General features: G+C 52.4%; 1 protein-coding gene across 5 annotated transcripts; it reads left to right on the top strand.

Moving 5' to 3' along the window:
• Positions 1–1,793: 1,793 nt before the first annotated feature.
• TPRA1 (transmembrane protein adipocyte associated 1) lies at positions 1,794–19,514 on the top strand. 5 transcript variants are annotated; one of them, XM_038772761.1, is made up of 12 exons: positions 1,944–1,963; positions 5,964–6,036; positions 8,606–8,757; positions 9,213–9,345; positions 10,138–10,224; positions 10,416–10,488; positions 10,940–11,019; positions 12,564–12,674; positions 13,259–13,319; positions 13,668–13,770; positions 14,014–14,094; positions 17,894–18,213. In XM_038772761.1, exons 3-12 carry the CDS (start codon positions 8,618–8,620, stop codon positions 18,129–18,131), a joined length of 1,107 nt encoding a protein of 368 aa, XP_038628689.1. In that variant the 5' UTR covers positions 1,944–1,963; positions 5,964–6,036; positions 8,606–8,617; the 3' UTR covers positions 18,132–18,213. The 5 variants fall into 5 exon arrangements, with proteins under 5 accessions (XP_038628690.1, XP_038628688.1, XP_038628691.1 ...); XM_038772762.1 differs by lacking the exon at positions 5,964–6,036 and having other exon boundaries at positions 1,794–1,963; positions 17,897–18,213; XM_038772760.1 differs by lacking the exon at positions 5,964–6,036 and having other exon boundaries at positions 1,794–1,963.
• The last annotated feature ends 1,641 nt before the right edge of the window (positions 19,515–21,155 follow it).

Here is a 21,155-nt window from a genome sequence, read left to right as displayed (position 1 = left end):
TCTAAGTAGGAAGGAAAACAGGTATTGAATCTCTATTTCACAGTTAAGGAGACTGAGGCATAGGGAAATGAAGTGACTTGCTCAAGGTCACACAGAAAACAACCAGCAGAATCAGGATAAGAACCCAGGGCCTCTGACTCTCGGATCCGTACTCTTTCCACTGGGCCATGAAGCTTCAGTGAGTGAATGACTGGTGATCATTCCAACCACACAGTCCACCCCTGGCCTGGAATGCCCTCCCTCCACACATCCGCCAAGCTAGCTCTCTTCCTCCCTACTGAGAGCTCACCTCCTCCAAGAGGCCTTCCCAGACTGAGTCCCCCTTTTCCTCTCCTCCTTCCCATCTCCCCCACCCTACCTCCTTCCCCTCCCCACAGCACCTATACGTATGTTTGTACAGATTTATTACTCTATTTATTTTACTTGTACATATTTACTATTCTATTTATTTTGTTAATGATGTGCATTTAGTTTTAATTCTATTTGTTCCGACGACTTGACACCTGTCCACATGTTTTGTTGTCTGTCTCCCCTTTCTAGACTGTGAGCCCGTTGTTGGGTAGGGACCGTCTCTATATGTTGCCAATTTGTACTTCCCAAACGCTCAGTACAGTGCTCTGCACACAGTAAGCGCTCAATAAATACGATTGAATGAATGAATGAATGAATATTATTTCACCAAAGAGGCAGAACTTCCACAAGCAGCGGGCTCTGCAAACTGGCTGCCCCAACAAACCCACGCTGAGAACCATCATGGCCTAGTGGACACAGCGCAGGCCTGGGAGTCAGAAGGTCCTGGGTTCTAATCCTGTCTCTGCCACTTGTCTGCTGGGTGACCTCGGGCAAGTCATTTGACTTCTCTGTGCCTCAGTTTCTTCTACTGCAAAATGGGAATCCAATACCTGTTCTTCCTTCTCCTTAGACCGTGAGCCCCATATGAGACATATGGGCTGTGTCCAACCCAATCAGCTTGCATCTAACCCACGGCTTGCTACGGTGCCTATCGCATAAGAAGCCCTCGACCAATACCAAAAGAATAAAATAGAATAAAATTCATGTGCAGGGGGGTAAGGACTGGACTGCTGATCAAGCAACCATTTTTTCAGGCAGATGTGGACATGTGAGTAAAATCTTCAAAGATGAAGAACCATCTGGGGAAGCAGCTTGGCTCGGTGGAAAGAGCCCGGGCTTTGGAGTCAGAGGTCATGGGTTCGAATCCCACTCCACCACTTGTCGGCACCTCAGTTACCTCATCTGTAAAATGGGGATTAAGACTGAGCCCCCGTGGGACAACCTGATCACCTTGTAACCTCCCCAGCGCTTAGAACAGTGCTTTGCACATAGTAAGTGCTTAATAAATGCTGTCATTATTATTATTATCTGTGCGTCCTGTACATGCAAGCAGGCCTTGGGTGACCCTGCTCCTCAGTGTTTGCTCCATAGGCCTGGGCCCGCTCTACAAGGGTAGCTCTTTCCGACAGCAGAGGGGCTGGAACTTCTATTGGCTACCCTGGCTATTTACTTTCTCTTTTGAGCAGCGCCCTGGACAGAGACACATCCCTATTGGTTGAACCGGGACGGAGAGGCGGGCGTGTATTTTGCAGTTAGGGATGGGCCATCAATTCCTATAAATCAATTCGGTCGAAAAGACTGTTTCTTCCCTCCCAGTTTCGGCATTCCGAGGGGGCTGGGCCCCCATCCTCTAGGTGAACTGTCATCTCCAGAACTCAGGAGGTTCTACAGCTCAGACCCTCGAGGAAACCCGTCCTTGCGGGGCGGGAAGACGTTTTTTGCGTTTTAGGGACGGGTGTGGGTCTTCAGGGACGCTCCCCCGTGGGAACAGCCGGCTCCCTTCTCCTCCCCCTCCCTCGCTCGATGTGTCTCCCGGTAGGAAGCGCTCGGAGCCCGGGTGGCAGAAGGACGCGGGGAGACAACGGGCGGACGGGGTTTAAGAGGAGCTCAGGTAAGGAGGACGACACCGAGGAGTTCCCCTTGGATCTAGCTGGATAGGGAACGAAGCTCTCCGCCGCTGCCGATCGCCCTGGGGGGGATCAGACTTTATTTTCCCCACGGAGATGCCTTAGCCTTCCCCTGTGTGGGGCAGCAGGGTGGGCAGTGCTGATGGGTAGGTTGGATCCCTGTACCGCCGTCGACCCCCGGCCCACGTCATCCCCCGGGCCTGGAATGCCCTCCCTCTGCCCCTCCGCCAAGCTAGCTCTCTTCCTCCCTTCAAGGCCCTGCTGAGAGCTCACCTCCTCCAGGAGGCCTTCCCAGACTGAGCCCCTTCCTTCCTCTCCCCCTCGTCCCCCTCTCCATCCCCCCATCTTACCTCCTTCCCTTCCCCACAGCACCTGTATATATGTATATATGGTTGTACATATTTATTACTCTATTTATTTGTTTATTTATTTATTTTACTTGTACATTTCTATCTTATTTATTTTATTTTGTTGGTATGTTTGGTTCTGTTCTCTGTCTCCCCCTTTTAGACTGTGAGCCCACTGTTGGGTAGGGACTGTCTCTATGTGTTGCCAATTTGTACTTCCCAAGCGCTTAGTACAGTGCTCTGCACATAGTAAGCGCTCAATAAATACGATTGATTGATTGTACGTTCTTGCTGGAGGGAGATTTTTGTAACAGGCCGCAATTTCTAGTAGGGTGGAACCTTCGTCTGTCCAGGTGGGAATTGCTGTTGAGTCAGGCCAGGTGGGGGATCCTGCCTAGGGCGAAGCCTCTCCCCGACCCTCAGGTAAAATCTAACTGGTGCCATCTAGAAGAATAAGACTGACGGATGGGTTTTAAAGCTATTCTAGGAAGCAGTGCCATCTTTTGGCGTCAGAATCGGCTCCTCAAGGGAAACAGGGCCGATTTCCTTCGCGTGGGCAGGAGCTGGGGGGGAAGGGTTGCCCTCCATTCCAGCCGTGACCCCTTGCGGGGCCCTGGATTTAACTTTACACCCACTCTCTCCGAAGGACTTAAGGCTTGGAAGTGAATTTAGCCCGAGTGTTACTATTCCAGAGCCGATCTGCCCGCAACCCCATGTAGAGCCCTTCCCAGGCAAGAAGCCGGTCAGCTTTGGGGACTGGAAAGCAAATATTATGCAGACGGGAGGGGAGGAGTCACCTGAAGGTGGGCATGCCAGAGGTCCAGTGGCTTAATTGCTGCCGCAATCTTTGGATGCGTTTTTCACCTTGATCTCCTCCCGTGTGGGGGTGGTGACGCGGAAGGCTGGGTGAGTGGAGTGTTGTTAGGTTAGGGGACCTGGGATTGAATGGCACCGATGCTGCGAACCAGCTGCTTAACTGTGACTCAGGCCGAAGAGGGGACAGGTTATTCTTGCTTGGACCCCTGTTCCCATTTCCTGCTCCTCTAAATTAGTTGAAGCCACAGCATCACTGACTCGGCTGTGAGTTTCAAGGACGCTGATCACTTCCATCCCTAGCTGCAGGTTCACGCATCTGCATTTTCGTGGGCCCTTTTCCTGACTGAGAATTCGTGCAGGGCTTCCAGCCAGTTCTCCTTCTCTTCCTCTTCCCCCCCCCACCAGTTTTGTCTTCAGTCAGCCTCAGGACAGTCCTCTCTGTACTTCTGCTTGCAACTCAGGGACTCCTGGGCAGCCTGGTAGCGGGCTGGAAGGGAAAGACACCGGGGATACTGTGCACTGGGCTCCTGGGCTCCAGAGGGAGAGGATGAGGTGCCACCTCCCTGCCTGTTTTTAATTCGGTAAAATGGCTGAAGCTCCCGGAATCTCTTTAACAGTTCCTTCCTCCCCGGGAAGCCTTGCTGCAGGCCACGGATCTTGGCGACCCCTGGCCTCTCTGCCCCTGAGACAGCCTCAGAAAGTTCCTGTTGCCGACCTGGCTTCCCTCCGCTTAGCTGAGGAGTTCTGGCCCCCACGGAACTGCACTGGGCTGTCATCATCATCATCATCAATCGTATTTATTGAGTGCTTACTGTGTGCAGAGCACTGTACTAAGCGCTTGGCAAGTACAAGTTGGCAACATATGTTGCTTGAAGCAGATTTCAGGTTTGAGAAGGGGTCTGTCTGCTCAGACTCACTGTGGAGCTATCAGTTTCTCCCCATTTCTAACTTCTCCATTCAGCCCAACTCCTGCGTGCCTCTCCTGTTTCAACTGCCATAGATCCTCCCTCTCTGCTGCTTAAACAGGCCTCCTCCTAGGTTTTCGAGAGGCCCGACAGCTGAAAGAGTGAGGAAGGAGCTGCCCTGCTGCATGGCCTAGTGGCTAGAGCAAGGCTCTGGGAGTCAGAAGGTCATGGGTTCTAGTCCCAGCTCTGCCACTTGGCTGTTGTGTGACCTTGAGCAAGTCACTTCACTTCTCTGGGCCTCAGTTACCTCATCTGGAAAATGGCGATCGAGACCGTGAGCACCAAGTGGGACAGGGACTGTGTCCAACCCGATTAGCTTGCATCCACCCCAGCGCTCATTACAGTGCTTGGCACATAGTAAGTGCTTAACAAATACCACAATTATTATTATTATCAACATTGCCCCTAGAGAAGCAGCATGGTGTAGTGGATAGAGCGCAGGCCTGGGAGACAGAAGGTCAAGGATTCTAATCCCGCTCCACCACTTGTCCGCTCTATGACCTTGGGCAAGTCACTTCACTTCTCTGTGCCTTAGTTCCCTTTGACTGTAAAATGGGGATTGCGACTGTGAGCCCCTTGTGGGACAGGGACTGTGTCCAACCTGATTGGCTTGTAGCCACCCCAGCGCTTAGTACTGTGCTTGGCACATAGTAAGTGCTTAATAAATACCGTAATAATGATTATTATTACCCCAACTCCAAGTCTCAGAAGAGGGTCAGGAGTAGTGGGGCAGTGTACCCCCAAGAATAGGCCATGTTCTCTTGAGTGTTTGCCTCCTATGAGCTATCAGTGGGATTTATTAATAATTAATATTAATTAGTTAATATTCATGGCTAATTATAATATAGTATATATTATTATTGTTAATTAATACTGAGAGCGCGACATGTGCAGAGCACTGTACTAAGTGCTTGGGATAATACATTCCATACCCACAAGGAGCTTACAGTCTAGAGGGGGAGACAGACATTAATATAAATAAAGAAATTACGGGTATGTACATAAAGTGCTGTGGGACTGAGGGTGGGGTGAATAAAGGGTACAAATCCAAGTGCAAGGGTGACCCAGAGGGGAGAGGGAGTAGGGAAGATAGCTTCTGACTTTTGAAAGCAGTGACACAACTTTGTGTTACACTTTCTGTTTGGCTTCTAAACCTTCGACCTGGAAATCAATAGGAGTGGTGCTTCTGCCTTTACCCCCAGGTGGGGACTTTGTAATATGAGCTCCAACTTGGAAAGAGCAGGTGACCTGCCAGACTTGTTTTCCCTGCTGTTGTTCTCTGGTATTGGGGGGGAGGAGGGGATGTGTTTGTTTGTGTGTGTGTGTGTGTGTGTGTGTGTGTGTGTGTGTGTGTGAGGGGCTGGGACAACTATGAGCACTGTTCCAGCTGGACAGGAGAGGAGGTTTTCTGGGCCAGCAGAGACAGGGTCAGCCCCTTTCCTCTCCAATTCCCTGAAGAGTAGAAGGAGGGACTCCCGTTCCAGGGCCAGCCAAAAAAGCCTCTCCTGCCTGTGGAGGCCACGGATCGAACCTATTGGTTGTGACTCTCCCCCCTTCAGGGATTTTGTATCTATTCCGATGTGGACTAATTAGGGTCTGTCACACTGGGCTCTGGACCCCCAGGCGATGTGGTGAATTGCCGGAAAGAGGGTGATAAAGGGTGCCTTGCCTCCAAAGCACCAAAAATAACCAGTTTCCGTGAGGGATAACATCCGGCCTCTGGGTCAGGATCAGAAAGCACCGAGCGTCTTAGTTTCTTGGAAAGAAGGCCCTCTGGAGGAGAAATTAGTCTGAATGATTCTCTGGTCAAAGCAGGGGTCCGACATCCAGGACTGATGGATTGTTGTTGCTTACAGGCCACTGTACGTTTTCAGGTGCTTCTACCATTATGTTTACAACTGACTCTCTCCCAGCAGTCCTGCGGGTTAGGTGAGTATTGCTCTTTCCAGAAGGAGTCTGGAAAAAGCGAGACCCAGAAAGGTCAAGGGACTGGCCCAAGATCACATCGCAGGTCTTTGTGCTAAGGACAAAGACAAGAGCTCTCCGCTGTTGTGTCCCTTCTGTTGCCCTCCCACTTCATTACCGTGCTCCTTGACTTTTAGCCTCAGTGAGGTTCTCTCTACTTCCCTGGGCTTCAGCTCCTCCAAAACACTGGAGTCAGGGCGGCCTCATCCATGGGTGTTAACCGAAGAGTTAACAAAATCAAGCATGAGGCAAAGAACACATGACTGGGAGGTCAGAGCCCTGGATTCCATCCCCTGTCGATCGGCTGGGGGGTGGGGGGAAATCTAGGGGCAGATCCAAATGCTTTGCCCACAGCAAAATAGAACAAAAATGTCAAGTTATCAGTTGAGAAGATGATGCTCGATTTGGTCTATGTGTGTCGGGCCAGGAAGGGGTTGGGGGAATGGAAGGGGGCGGGGGTAGCGGGAGGGGAAGGAAGGGGCAAGGAAATGGGAATTTTAGTCCTCCGGGCTGGAATGAAGTCAGGGTCCAGGCTATGTGGGGCCCTACCTTGGGCCCCAAGGCAGAGAAGCAGCATGGCCCAGTGGATAGAGCACAGGCCTGAGAGTCAGGAGGTCATGGGTTCTAATTCTGGCCCCGCCACTTGTCTGCTGTATGACCTTGGGCAAATCACTTAACTTCTCTGTGCCTCAGTTCCCTCATCTGTAAAATGGGGATTAAGACCAGGAGCCCTATGTGGGACAGGGACTGTGTCCAACCCTACTGTCTTGTCTCTACTCCAGAGCTTAGAACAGTTCCTGGCACATAGTAAGTGCTTAACAAATACCATTATTATTATTATCACTGGGCCCAGTGTCTGTAGCCTGGCTCTTGAGCCATGTTGACAAACAAGTCTAGGCCCTATGCTGCTTACACCACTGTGAAGGAATGCGCTGCCCTCCCTCTTCCAGGGTAAGCAACTCTCATGCCCTCCCTCCAAGGTGGCTGGGGAACCTGTTTTACCAAACCGAGGCCTGAGGAGTGGCTTTTTGGGGGTTCTACCTTAGTGGCTGGCAACCATATATTTATAATGATGGCATTTATTAAGCACTTACTATGTGCAAAGCACTGTTCGAAGCGCTGGGGAGGTTACAGGGTGATCAGGTTGTCCCATAGGGGGCTCACAGTCTTAATCCCCATTTTACAGATGAGGTAACTGAGGCCCAGAGAAGTGGACTTGCCCAAAGTCACACAGCTGACAAGTGGTGGAGCCGGGATTTGAACCCATGACCTCTGACTCCAAAGCCCGGGATCTTTCCACTGGGCCACGCTGCTTCTCACCCTGTTTCTCACGTTGCTTTAGAACTGGGAACTGAGTCCAGGCTCCCAGACCCTGGTCCAAATGATGCTCTGTGTGCAGTCTTTTCTCTGAGTTCTCATGTCTGGGAAAGGAGTGGCAAAGCTTAGGGACAGAGGGCCTGTTGGGGGGTGGGAGGGGGCAGTGACCGAAGCCCCGGGGAAAGAGCAAGCAGGTAGGGGGTGGCCTGCCATCCCCATAACAAGAATCCCCTTCCTCCCTGGGACTCAACAGGGTGGAACTGCCGTGAGCAGAGGCTGCGTCACAGGTGGGATTTAGAATGGTTTGACCCTTTGGGATCACTGAGTGGCCATGGGGTTATTTGGGAACCACTCCTCCTCCCCTCCTAATGCTGTGCATAGAGGCCATCTTACTCTCTGTGCCTCTGGTTTCCCCAGGAGGTGCCAGCGGTGGTCATGAGGGGGCTGGTGGTGTTCCTAGGCTGTCCGGCCCAGTGCTTCGGGACAGGGCCCACCCTGGGGCCCATCACTGGCTGAATTTGATTGGGGGAATGGGGCAAAGCCAAGTGGTGAACTTCTGGAAACCAGAAGGGGGTAGCCAGCCAGGAATTAGCAGATTTCCTCAACTGGTCTTCTCTCCAGTTCCTCCTCTCCCAGACTCGGGGACAGCAGCTTTCCGGCTTAGCCAGCATTAGATGCTCCATTAAAAGAACTCCCAGAGGCCTGCAGCCATTTTCCAGGAGAGAAGCAAGGGACGAGGAGGGTGGTGGGGTGTGTGTGTGTGTGTGGGTATGTGTGGTGGGTTGTGGGGTGCTCTCCCTCCCCTCTAATTGGGGACACAGCTGGACAAGAGTTTGGCAAGTTTGGCTCCCTGCCCTGGGTGCTTCCTTCCTCGAGGGTGGCTTAGTGGGAGGGTGGGGTGCTGTCACTGTGCTCCCACACAAACCCCTCTCTTCCCTTCCCCTCCAATCCCTGCCGGGCCAGGCAGGCGGTAGGAAAAGCAACAGTGGGGAATGTTTGGGTCAGAAAGGGTCCAGATCTCTGCTGGAAGGGCTCAATAAATGGTCTACTAGGGAAGAGGGAGTCTCGCCCTAGGGCCTAGGCAGGGAGCCGGAGCAGGGATCTGGGTGGGGGAGGACAGAAGGCTCCAACCCTGCCCAACTCACCCTTGGAGGGGGTGGCCTCTCTCCAGCAAGACAGCTACCCCATCTCTCCTCTGCCCCGGTTCTACCTGCAGAGAGAAGGCAGGATGCTCCCCTCCGCCACCGTAACCGGGTGGGACAACGGCAGCACCACTCAGCTGCCGGCCACCGGGCCACCCTCTGACACGAACATCTCCGTGCCGCATCGCTGCCTGCTCCTGCTTTATGAGGACATTGGCAAATCGCGGTGAGCGGGATGAACCTAGAAGGAGGAGGGGTGCTGCGGGTGGGGGGTCAGCCTGGGTGGGGGGCTTTGAGGGAGAAGAGAACAGATTGGGTCAGGGCTGGGGAGCCTGTAGGTCTGTGGTTCTAGGACCCTTGGCTCCTTGGGGAGAGGAGATTTGGGGTTCCGCAACGGGTTCACCCCCCGCCCTCCCCACCTCCACCCTGCCAGCCCGACATTTATACAGAGACTTGGGGATTTGTTCGTTCATTCGGTCGTATTGAGCGCTTACAGTGTGCAGAGCACTGTACTAAGCGCTTGTAAGAGTGCAGTACAACAGTAAACAGACAGGTTCCCCGTCCCCAATGAGCTATGTGATGGGAATGGTGGCCGGGTCCTTTGGGCGCAGCCGAAAGGCCTTCTTGGGGTGTGGGGGCAGAGGCCCGGCTCATGCGGTCGGGTGGCTGTGTGTGGTGCAGAGTGCGGTACTGGGACCTCATGCTGCTGATCCCCAATGTGCTGTTCTTCGCTTTCCTGCTCTGGAAGCTGCCCTCTGCCCGGGCCAAGATCCACGTCACTTCCAGCCCCATCTTCACCACCTTCTACATCCTGGTGAGTGCCCGATCTCCGGCCAGCCTCTATTCACATTCTCTCTCCCTCCCCTCCCCTTCTTTCCCTTCTCTGCTCTCCCCTTTTCTCAGCCTCAGGAGACTAGACTCTTTGAAGTGGAGGGGTGGGGAGGTGTAGATCCCCAAGGGAATCTCTCTCCTGTTGGAGCCTTTTCTAAACACTCATCTCCTCCCCTCTCTGGGCTCAGGTTTCTCATGGCTCCAGTCTCTGCCCCTTGGGGACTGTTTGGGGAAGTGAGATCAGTGGTGTGGGGAAGCACCAAACAGAATCCAGCCTGAGGGGGCCAGTTTTCTCTTCCCTGCTTTGAGAAGCTCTGTCCACACTACTTGAACATCAGGGGGACGCGTAGCCTGACAGGTGGAAAGGCTTGTCCCAACACAGAAGTGGGCGGGAGTAGGTGGATGAGGAAAATCGCTGACTGTAGAGTCCCTCATCTCCCTCCCTTCCCTGCCATGAGCAGCCCCCACGTGGCACAGGGATCGTGTCCAACCTGATTAACTTGTGTCAATCCCAGTGCTTAGAACAGTGTTTGGCACATAGTAAGCGCTCAACAAGTACCATTATATAGATACACACACAAATGATGTACGTTTAGATTTAATCAAAGCTGAAACCTAGGCTCCACTCAGTTTCCCCTTCCTCTACAGACTGAGGCCTGCCCCTACCCCTCCCTTGGGTTGGGCAGTGTAGCCGATGGTTTCTGAAGGCAACCTGGCCTTAAATGCTGGCGCCAGGGCAGGCCGGGTGACCTTCTCACTGGGCCTGTTTTCTCAGGTGTTTGTGGTGGCCCTGGTGGGTATCGCTCGGGCCGTGGTATCCATGACAGTCAGTGCCTCAGATGCCGCCACAGTGGCCGATAAGGTGAGTCCAGGGTTCTGGGGTCGGCGGAGGTGGTGGCTGGGGGGTTGGCCATCCTCTTGGTAGCAGAGAGGAAAGACGTGGCCTGATCTGGGGGGCAGGTCAGGGGATCCCTCCTAGGTCCTGATGTGCGGGCTTTTCGATTCAGTCCTGCTAATGTGTGGCTCCTCTCCCTGGCTCTCTGTGTGTTTCAGATCTTGTGGGAGATCACCCGCTTCTTCCTGCTGGCAATTGAACTGAGTGTGATCATCCTGGGCCTCGCCTTTGGTACGGGCAGAGTTGGGGCTGCTGGCCTTGGAGGGAGCTTGGGGGTTGTGAGGAGGGAGCAGTGATAGGGGGATCATCCAAACTGCTGTGCACCACCCCTCAGAAGAGTTAAACCCCATTCCCCTCTAAGTCTGGGAGGGATCCCAGTTTTAGGAGCGTCAGTGTGGTGTGAGTGGTGCCCTCTCCCCGGGGGGCTTGCCGAGTTGTTGGTCTAGTCGGGACCAGGCCAGGCTGGTGACTATGTCCTGATCTGGGATAGCCCTCGGGCCAAACCCCAAGCTATCTTCGGCTTTGGGAGCCGGGTCGATCCGAGGGATGACTTGGGGACTGGGCCCAGGTTGGCACCGAGACCACCCCAGCATTTCTTCCCGCCTGAGACCGGGTGGACCCAGGTGCCAGCCGGGCCTGATTTTGGGCTGTTGGGGGCTGGGGGCGGCTGGGCTTGTTTCAGGCCACCTGGAGAGCAAGTCCAGCATCAAACGGGTCCTGGCCATCACCACAGTGCTGTCGCTTGCCTACTCGGTCACTCAGGTGAGTGGGGAGGAGAGGAAGCCGAAGGATGAAGCTGCTGCCGTGGCCTTCCATCTGGGGAGATGACCTGAATTTTGGTGGGGTGGGCCCAGCCGACTGACGTGGATGGCCAACTCTTCAGAATCTCCTCCCAGTAGGGAAGAAGGGTCCAAAGGGTAAGCTGGCTGTGGCTCTACCCGCCCCTACCTCCTCACCCTGGGGAGCATACCCTCCCCTACTCCCCTCCCTCCCCCTACCACTCAGGGAGCTGCAGGCCTGATTCTGAGTGGCTGGAGAGACCAGGTGACTTTAGGGCAGCTCCATCTGCGCTGTGGAATCAGGATGCTGGATCTGGTGGAGCTGGCCCAGGTAGCTAGCCTGGTCAGGTCGTGGCTCCTTAGCAGTGTAGATGGGGGTGACACCCTTTCCTGGATATCCCCCTGTGTCGAGCTGCTTCTGGGCTGGAGAAGGGAGGAGCAGCAGCTGCAATAATTAGGACTCTTCAGCCTGGAGAGTGCTCTGCACACAGTAAGCGCTCAATAAATACGATTGAATGAATGCAGAACGAGAAGGACCACGGTTGAAGTCTACCAAACCACAGAGGGTTTGGTTCTTCTCTTCCATCAGCACTGGGGGCAGGGGCCACCCACTGCAACTTGAGGGTGGTAGGTTCAGGCCGAGAGAAAGGAAACGTCGTTTCACCTACAGGGTGGTCAGCAGATGGAATTCAAAAAATTCAGAGGGCTACATTTGTGGATGAAATCGCATAGTGGGTCGTTAGAGGAAAAGCGAGGGATTTCAGCTGGTTCATCCATGAGGAGGGAGGTCCAGGAGGGCAACCAGCTTCCTGTTGACGCTTTGAATGGGTCTGAGGGGTTTGTGTCCTTACGCTGCACCACCATGCCTGTGCAAAAGGTTCACACGGCAACAGCTTCGCCAGCCTTGGAAAGGAGGTATGGGCCCCAAAGGGCCCAGCTGGGGATTTGGGGCAGGTGTGCTCTTCGGAGTTTTGACTCGGACTGACTGGGCTCTAGGGTTTCAGTCAGTCAATCAGTCGGTCCTTACCGTGTGCACAGCACTGGACCAAATGCTTGGGAGAGGATAGAAAGCTCCATCCCAGCCTGCTGGTGTGGTGTGCAGTTTGAGGGGTGGTTCAGATTAGTTTCCACTAGGAGAAAACTATGCTGGCCGGGGCTGTGGGAAGAATCAGCCTAGAGGGCAAGAGTCTAGCTAGGGATGGGGAAAGGGTGAGAATCAAAGCAGGCCAGGAGGCAACTGGAGATAGAACATGCTGGGAAAGCAGCTCAAGGAGGTCCCTGGAGCTACCGATGCTGTCATTTGTCATACGACCACCGTTATGCCCAAATAATAATAATAATGTTGGTATTTGTTAAGCGCTTACTATGTGCCAAGCACTGTTCTAAGCGCTGGGATAGTTACAAGGTTATTAGGTTGTCCCACTTGGGGCTCACAGTCTTCATCCCCATTTTACAGATGAGGTAACTGAGGCCCAGAGAAGTGGAGCTCTTTGCAACCTGTGACTTTTCTCTCTTAATGCCCTGCAGGGAACCTTGGAGATCCTGTACCCTGATGCCCACCTTTCGGCTGAGGACTTCAATATCTATGGGCATGGTGGGCGCCACTTCTGGCTCGCCAGTTCCTGTTTCTTCTTCTTGGTGAGGGAAAAGTGGTTGAGAGGGACAGGGGAACACCAGTCGGGCTCTGTTTAGGAAGTACGGGAGGTAGGAGAAGGAGGCGGCGGCAGCAGCAGCCAGAGAATGGGGATCCTGTCCTCTGAGGAGCTCACTTGGATCCGCCTAGAAGATCCCATAAGAGGATCAGGTGTCTCAGGGCCCAATCAATCAATCAATCGTATTTATTGAGCGCTTACTGTGTGCAGAGCACTGTACTAAGCGCTTGGGAAGTACAAGTTGGCAACATATAGAGACAGTCCCTACCCAACAGTGGGCTCACAGTCTAAAAGCCCAAGATGAAAGTGTTCAGTTTCGCCTCCAAGAAAAACAGCGTGGCCAAGTGGAAAGCACCCGGCTTGGGAGTCAAAGGACCTGGGTTCTAATCCAGGTTCTGTCGCTTGCCTGCTGTGAAACCTTGTGCCAGTCACCTCACTTCTCTGGGCCTCAGGTTCCTCATCTGTAAAATGGGGACCAAATCCCTGTTCTCCCTCCCACTTAGGCTGACAGCCTTGACAAGGCTGCCCTGGTCTTGACACCCCTTTCTCTCTTCTGCTCTCCTCCCTCAGGTCTACTCACTGGTGGTGATCCTCCCCAAGACACCTCTGAAGGAGCGGATCTCACTGCCATGTGAGCACGGGGCCAGAAAGGGAAGCGGGAGTACTGAGCTTGGGGTCAGGGAGTGAGGCCTGAGGCAGGAGATCCTCTGCAGCCCAACTCTGCTGGAAAGTGTGACCCTTGAGGGCCAGCAGGGCCATCTGGGCAGGAATGGCTGATCCCGTGATTTAAACGGAGCCGGTCCCTTTGCCCCTCAGATGAATGGTATCCCTTGGCCTTCAGACAAGACGAAGGGGCCGCGTATGGCTGGAGTTATTCCCGAATCCTCAGATTCGAGCAGGGGCTGGTGAAGAGCGGTGGCTTCTGGGGAAAGGACGGCCCCACCGAGGCTGTCGTCTCACCCCTCCTGTCCCCTTCCAGCCAGGAAGAGTTTCTACGTCTACGCAGGAATCCTGGCCCTGCTGAATCTGCTTCAGGGTCTGGGCAGCACTCTGCTGTGTGTGGACATCATCGAGGGGCTGTGGTACGAGTTAGCGGGCTAGAGGAGGGGGAGGCTGGGTGGGCGGGGGGCTTGCTGCCCATCGGCCTGCTGGTGGAACAAGGGGGTGGGGCCTCAGTGAGAAACAGAACGCACATGGGGACTAGGGAGGAGGGGATGGGAGCAGGCCGGAGGAGGAGGGCACGGCAGTGGCCCCTCACCACCTGCTCCCTGAGGGGATGACTGGCAGGAGCCTCTGAGCTTGATCCCGGTCTCTTCTCTCTTCAGCTGTGTGGACGCAACCACCTTCCTGTACTTCAGCTTCTTCGCCCCCCTCATCTACGTGGCCTTCCTCAAGGGCTTCTTTGGGTGAGTGGCCCCAGGGGCTTGAGGTTGGGAGGGCAGCGCCTTCCCTGGCACCCTTTGGACACCGGCACGTGGCCAGTGCGAGGAAACGCAGTGGTTCTAGCTGATCCCCAGGGCTGGCCCCTGGCTCTGACTCCCACCCTGGTCCATTCATTCATTCATTCATTCATTCATTCAGTCGTATTTATTGAGCGCTTACTGTGTGCCGAGCACTGTACTAAGCGCTTGGGAAGTACACGTCGGCAACATAGAGGGGTGGTCCCTACCCAACAACGGGCTTACAGTCTAGAAGGGGGAGACACAGACAAGAAAACAAAACATGTGGACAGGTGTCAAGTCGTCAGATGAAATAGAATTAAAGCTAGATGCACATCATTAACAAAACAAATAGATTAGTAAATATGTACAAGTAAAATAGAGTAATAAATCTGTACAAACCTATATACAGGTGCTGTGGGGAGGGGAAGGAGGTAGGGCGGGGGGGATGGGGAGGAGGAGAGGAAAAAGGGGGCTGTCTGGGAAAGCCTCTTGGAGGAGGTGAGCTCTCCGTAGGGCTTTGAAGGGAGGAAGAGATGCTGGCTCTGCTACTTCAATCAATCAATCAATCAATCATATTTATTGAGCACTTACTATGTGCAGAGCACTGTACTAAGCACTTGGGAAGTACAAATTGGCAACATATAGAGACAGTCCCTACCCAACATTGGGCTCACAGTCTAAAAGGGGGAGACAGAGAAAAAAAAAAAACCAAACATACTAATAAAATAAATAGAATAGATATGTACTTGTCTGCCTTGTGACCTTGGGCAAGTCACTTCATTTCTCTGTGCCTCATTCATTCATTCATTATCACATTTATTGAGCGCTTACTGTGTGTCCAGTACTGTATTAAGTGCTTGGGAGAGTGCAATATGACAATAAACACGTTCCCTGCCCACAACAAGCCTAATGTTATCCCATCTGTAAGCCGGGGATTAAGACTGTGAACGCTATGTGGGACAGAGACTATGCCTAACCTGATTACTTTATATCTACCTAGAGTTTAGTACAGTGCCTGGCACATAATAATAATAATGATGATGGCATTTATTAAGCACTTACTATGTTGGAAAGCACTGTTCTAAGCGCTGGGGAGGTTAGAAGGTGATCAGGTTGCCCCACGGGGGGCTCAGTCTTAATCCCCATTTTACAGATGAGGGAACTGAGTCACAGAGAAGTGAAGTGACTTGCCCAAAGTCACACAGCTGACAATGGTCCACATCTGCACTTCTCGCTCTGTGGCTTCCCACCAAAAGCTGCCCCGGTAGGAGGCCTGAAAAGTGGTCGTCAGATGGTCCTGGGGACGGCTAGAGTCTTCTTCTGTTCTCCTCCAACTTGGGAAGGATGGAAGGTGTGTCTGGTCAATGGTCCCCGAAGAGCCAGGATGTGGAGTTTTATTCTGGGCCAGGGAGGGCATCCCAATTTCACAATTGTGTTTTGCCAAAAATATAGTCATTTTTGATTATTAACTACTTCTGGATAGGGGCCCTCTTGTGACCTGATGAGCTTCTTTCAGTGATGAGTTAGTTATTAATAATAATATAATGGTATTCGTTCTGGCCTACTATGTGCCAAGCACTGTGCTAGAGACAAGGTAAGCAGATTGGACACTGTCCCTCTCCCACATGGGGCTCACAGACTAAGAGGGAGGGAGATCAGATGAGGAAACTGAAGCTCAGAGAAGTCAAATGACTTGCCCAAGGTCACATAGCAGGCGAGTGGTGGAGTGGGGATTGGAACCCAGGTCCCCCGACTCCGGTCTTGTCCTCTTCCACCAGGCCACGTTGCTTTTCCCTTCCTCCATTCCACTCCCTTACCAGGTCACAAATCAATCGAGAATCTAGAGTCAAACGTATCCCTCGAGACCCAAAATAACTTTGTTCATTCATTCATTCATCGTATTTATTGAGCGCTTACTGTGTGCAGAGCACTGTACTAAGCGCTTGGGAAGTACAAGTTGGCAACAGATAGAGACGGTCCCTACCCAACAGCGGACTCACAGTCTTCTCCTGCCCTTCCCACCTTGAATTTATCATCATCATCATCATCAATCGTATTTATTGAGCGCTTACTGTGTGCAGAGCACTGTACTAAGCGCCTGGGAAGTACAAGTTGGCAACAGATAGAGACGGTCCCTACCCAACAGCGGACTCACAGTCTTCTTCTGCCCTTCCCACCTTGAATTTATCTCAGATGCCTCTCCTTTTCTGGTTCGTCTCCGGGCACCCCAGTGTCGGAGAGACAGTAGGCCCGATGGGTAGGGAATCTACTCAGTTTGCCCTCAGTCAGATGCCGCTGATGACAAGGATGTTCTCTCCGGAGAGACAGGGTCACGGTTGAGGGAACTACAACTGACCGTCCCAGAGGTATATAAAGGCAAGGCTGCCAAACTACTGGCCCCCTGGGAGGGTCTGTGTAGCCTGCAAGGCTCTGGGTGGGAATCACCCGCTCTCCACCCGGCATCTGGCTCCTTGCCCTTAGCTGCTCTCATGTCCTTTCCCGCATCGGACCTTGGGAGAGCAGCAGAGACGGCAGCCCCTCCAGCCCAGAGCCAGGAGCCTGACTGCTCAGTGGCAGTGGGGGAGTGGTGCTCCTGGCTCTATTTCGCTCCTCTTAGTGCCGTCTTCCCTTACAAGGGAAAGAAAAAAATCATCTGGGTGAGTGTGAGCCTCTTCGCTCCTGGCTGTGTCTATCTCCTCTTCCTACCTTCTCCCCGCTGCCCCAGTGGAGGCCCATCCACTTACACCATATCCGCCAGGAAAGGATGGGGATATTCACCAATCTCCTTTCCTTTGGTCCTATTTAATCAATTTCCGGAGAATTTAGTAGTTATTTGCAGCATTTTCAAGGTGTGGCCCATGTGTGACTTTCCTGCCCAGTCAAGTAATTTATGGCCCATGGTGACCCATTTCTGAGACTTTCTAAAAAAGGGTCCGGGCAAATATTGTCTCAGTTGGCACATGGGTGCCCTCAGTTAATGATGAGAATTTGAGCTGTAGTAGACCAATCAATGGTATTTATTGAGCACTTAACTAGATGCAGATCACTGTACTAAGCGCTTGGCAAAGTTCAGTACATTAGAGTAGGTAGCCACGTTCCCTGACCACGAGGAGCTTACAGTCTACAGCATCTTCAATAGATCTTAAAATTATGTAGTATAATTTTTTAAAAAATGCATCTTTGCACCAAAGATTACACTTCAATCCCTAAGAAGGCCCCATCGTTGGATTTTGTCTAGGATAATTCTGGGGGAGAAACCTGACTTTCTCTCCGTAGCCCGTTGTTGGTAGGAACCATCTCTATACGGTGCCGATTTGTACTTCCCAAGCGCTTGGTACAGTGCTCTGCACACAGTAAGTGCTCAATAAATACGATTGAATGAATCCATAACCAGTTGGGGAAGCATCAGCCTTAGCCGAGCACTGGTGAATGTGGACAGGAGGGTGCTGAGCCCTAGAGCTGAACTTCTGCTGGACCAGAGCAGTATATGGTTTTGATTCGTTCATTCATTCAGTCGTATTTATTGAGCACTTGTTGTGTGCAGAGCACTGTACTAAGCGCTTGGGAAGTACAAGTCATCACAGTGCTGTCCCCCTCTAGATTATAAACTCATTCTGTGGACAGGGAAATGTGTTTGCCAGTTCCATTGTATTATACTTTTCCGAGCGCTTAATACCGTGCTCTGTACCTAGTAAGTGCTCGATAAATACAGTCGATGGATCGATTGCTTTCACCCACCTCAGTTCATGGCTCTCGTCCCCAGCAGCTCAGAGCCCAAGATTCTCTTCTCCTACAAATGCCAAGTGGACGAGCCTGAGGAGACGGACGTGCACCTCCCGTACCCCTATGCCGTGGCCCGCAAGGAAGGGACCGACACCAGCTGCTACTCCAGCACACAGATCGACACGGCCGCCTACTTGGACGACGTGGCGTCCATGCCTTGCCACGTGGGCAGCGTCAACAGCGTCGACAGCGAACGCTGGAAGGCCATCAACGCCTGAAGCTCCCGGGGCTGGCCCAGCGCAATCCGGGGAGTCGTGGGACCCCCTCTATGAGCTTCACCCCTTAGGGGTGTTTCCTCTTCATCCCATTTCCCGGTAGGCCACAGTCCAACCTCTCCCTGGGCAGGAGGTGGCTCTGGAAGACTGTGGCCACATTCCTCCCTGTTCTCCATTGGAGAACGTGACTGCTGCTCTCAGGGAACGGGACTTGACTTCCTTTTCCCAGGCCTGGAAAGAGAAGGGAGAACCACCCTCCCAGAGGGGTATTGAATTCCGTTGGGCTGGGGGGGTTGGCTAGCAGAACTGACTCAGGGCTCAGATGCCATCTGGAGAGCCATGAGTGCGAGCCCCACTGACTATGGGAGGTGAGGCCTACTGGAAAGAATTTGGTGCCTCAGGCTGATGGCTGCTTATCCGGCGGCGTGTCCCGAGCGGCCAGAACTGTGCCAAACTTTTGGCAGAGGCCAGGTGCCTGATGGACCTAGAGGAAGGACTCAGGGAAATAAGTGACGGCTGCTTGGTGGGTTGCGGGGAGGGGTGCCCCCGATTAGGGGTTCATTTCTTCAGGGTCTCAGTTTGAAGGAGGAAAAATTGCCAGCCTGACTCTTGATGCCAGGCAGGACCACTCTGGAAAGGTTGCGAGAGAAGTGGAGGAGGGAGGAGAATCCGCTTGGTGGGGGGAATCATCCCCTGCCTCTCGGGGCCCCTTTGGATTTTTGCCCTGGATCTGGGGCTCCGATGGGAAGAGACCGTGACGTTTCCACCGGTGGCAGAGAGAGGAGGCAGGGGAGAAGCAAGGGGAGAGTAAATTCATCGGGTTTTAAGTTTGGGGGTTTTAATGTGGACCCCTTTACTGTCTGCTGCTGAGATCATTTTGGCCCTGGGGAGGTTGGAAAGCAGTAAACAATCAGGAGTGACCACAGGTGCCCCCCGCCCCCCCACTGAGTTCTACAGCGAATTGGGGATGAGGAAAAGGGCTGGGGGAGAAGGACAGATCGTAATTTTTAAAATGGATTTTCCTGTCTATGCTTTTATTTCAAAAATTGTGTAGGATTCTTTGGCTGGGTTGAATCATTCCATTTGGGGTTGGAGATGAAAGAGAGGCAACAAGGCCCAAGTCCAGTCCTACTGTCCCCTCCTCCCCAGCCTGTCTGATTTTTTTTTTCCACCTCCAAAATCCTCTGTTGCCAAGGTTATTCTTACTCTCAGAACCCTCATCCCCAATTCCTGTTGCTGCAGTATTGTGGCCCCACGAGGCCCAAGGGATGTGGGTTGGGGGGAACCTGCATAAAATGAGAAGAGTTGTGTCTATTTTTATGTATGTTTAAAAAAAAACACATTAAAAAACCACAGAAAACAAAAACCTCTCAATAAAACAATCGTGTGGAAACTGGAATTTCAGGCTTGGCCTTTTAAGGGGAGATGGTGGCCTGCTGGGTGCATGGTGGAACTAGAGAGAGGGTTGCCGTACACAGGGTGCCCAGCTGTGGACTGGGGACAGACTGATGGGCCAGCAGAACTCCAGTTGGCATTGTCATCCTTCTACACAGGACTTGGTTGGGGTGGTGGGTGGCTTTCTTGGCCTTTCTGAGTTCTTGGACTGAGCTGAAGAAGAGCAAAAGAGAATTGCAAGGAGCAAAACTGTAGAGGAAGGGAGGATCTGCATCACACAATAATAATAATTATGGTATTTGCTAAATGCTGACTATGTGCCAGGCACCGTTCTAAGCGCTGAGGTGGATACAAGCTAATCAAATGGACTCGGTCCCTGTCCCACGTGGGGCTCACAGTCTCAATCCCCATTTTACAGATGAGGTAACCAAGGCATAGAGAAGTGAAGTGATTTGCCCAAGGTCACACAGCAGACAAATGGTGGAGTGAAATTAGAACCCATGACCTTCTGACCCCCAGGCCTGTGCTCTATCCACTGTGTCATGCTTCTCTCCCCCACTCCACAACAAGCTCGTTGTGGACAGGGAATGTGTCTGTTATATTGCACTCTCCCAAGTACTTAGTAAAGTGCTCTGCACACATAAAGTGCTCAAAAAATATGATTGCCTGACTGCTCAAAAACCTCCAGTGGTTACCCATTCCAGCACAATCTCCTGAATATTGGCTTCAAGGTACGGCATCAGCTCTCTTCCTCCCTTGCTGTTCCTTATTGGCAGCTTGCCCACCTTCAATCCCTGGCTAACACCCCTCCTCCTGCCTGGAACCCCATCCCCTCAACCCCCCTCAAATCCACCAGACCATCTACAAAGCTCTTCCGAAATTCTCTCTCTTCCAGGAGACTTTCCCTGGTGAATTCTTCTTCTCCCCCAGGTCTCATCCTCTCAACTATCTCAGCAATTTTGCACCACCTTGAAACCTATGCCCTACCAAAGTTGGGTAACATTTCTGTACAGCACTGTACATACTCTAAGCACTTCCTCCTACTTGTAAATTACTTGTGGGGTCTGTTTCCCTCAGAGTGTAAACTCCTTAGGGGCTGGGATCGGTTCTCTGCACACAGCAGGCACTGAATAAATGCTAGTGATTCAATCAATCAATTGTATTTATTGAGCGCTTACTATGTGCAGAGCACTGTACTAAGCGCTTGGGAAGTACAAATTGGCAACATATAGAGACAGTCCCTACCCAACAGTGGGCTCACAGTCTAAAAGGGGGGAGACAGAGAGCAAAACCAAACATACTAACAAAATAAAATAGAATAGATATGTACAAATAAAATAAATAGAGTAATAAATATGTACAAACATTCAATCTGTAGCACCTGCCTCTCCTCCTGCTCCACAGTCCTGAGTTTAGCCCCTCTGACCCTTGGGACTTTAGGTCGTGGCTTCTAATCCCGGATCTGTGTGATTTTGGGCAAGTCACTTAACTTTTCTGTGCCTCAGTTACCTCATCTGTAAAATGGGGATTGACTGCGAGCCCCACGTGGGACAACCTGATTACCTTGTATCTACCCCAGCGCTTAGAACAGTGCTTGGCACATAGTAAGCTCTTAAATACTATTATTATTAT

The sequence above is a fragment of the Tachyglossus aculeatus genome, chromosome X1 (assembly GCF_015852505.1).
Source record: "Tachyglossus aculeatus isolate mTacAcu1 chromosome X1, mTacAcu1.pri, whole genome shotgun sequence".
Taxonomy (NCBI): Eukaryota; Metazoa; Chordata; class Mammalia; order Monotremata; family Tachyglossidae; genus Tachyglossus; species Tachyglossus aculeatus.
The sequence above is the reverse complement of the archived record's forward strand: the minus strand, read 5'-3'. Positions and strand labels throughout refer to the sequence as shown.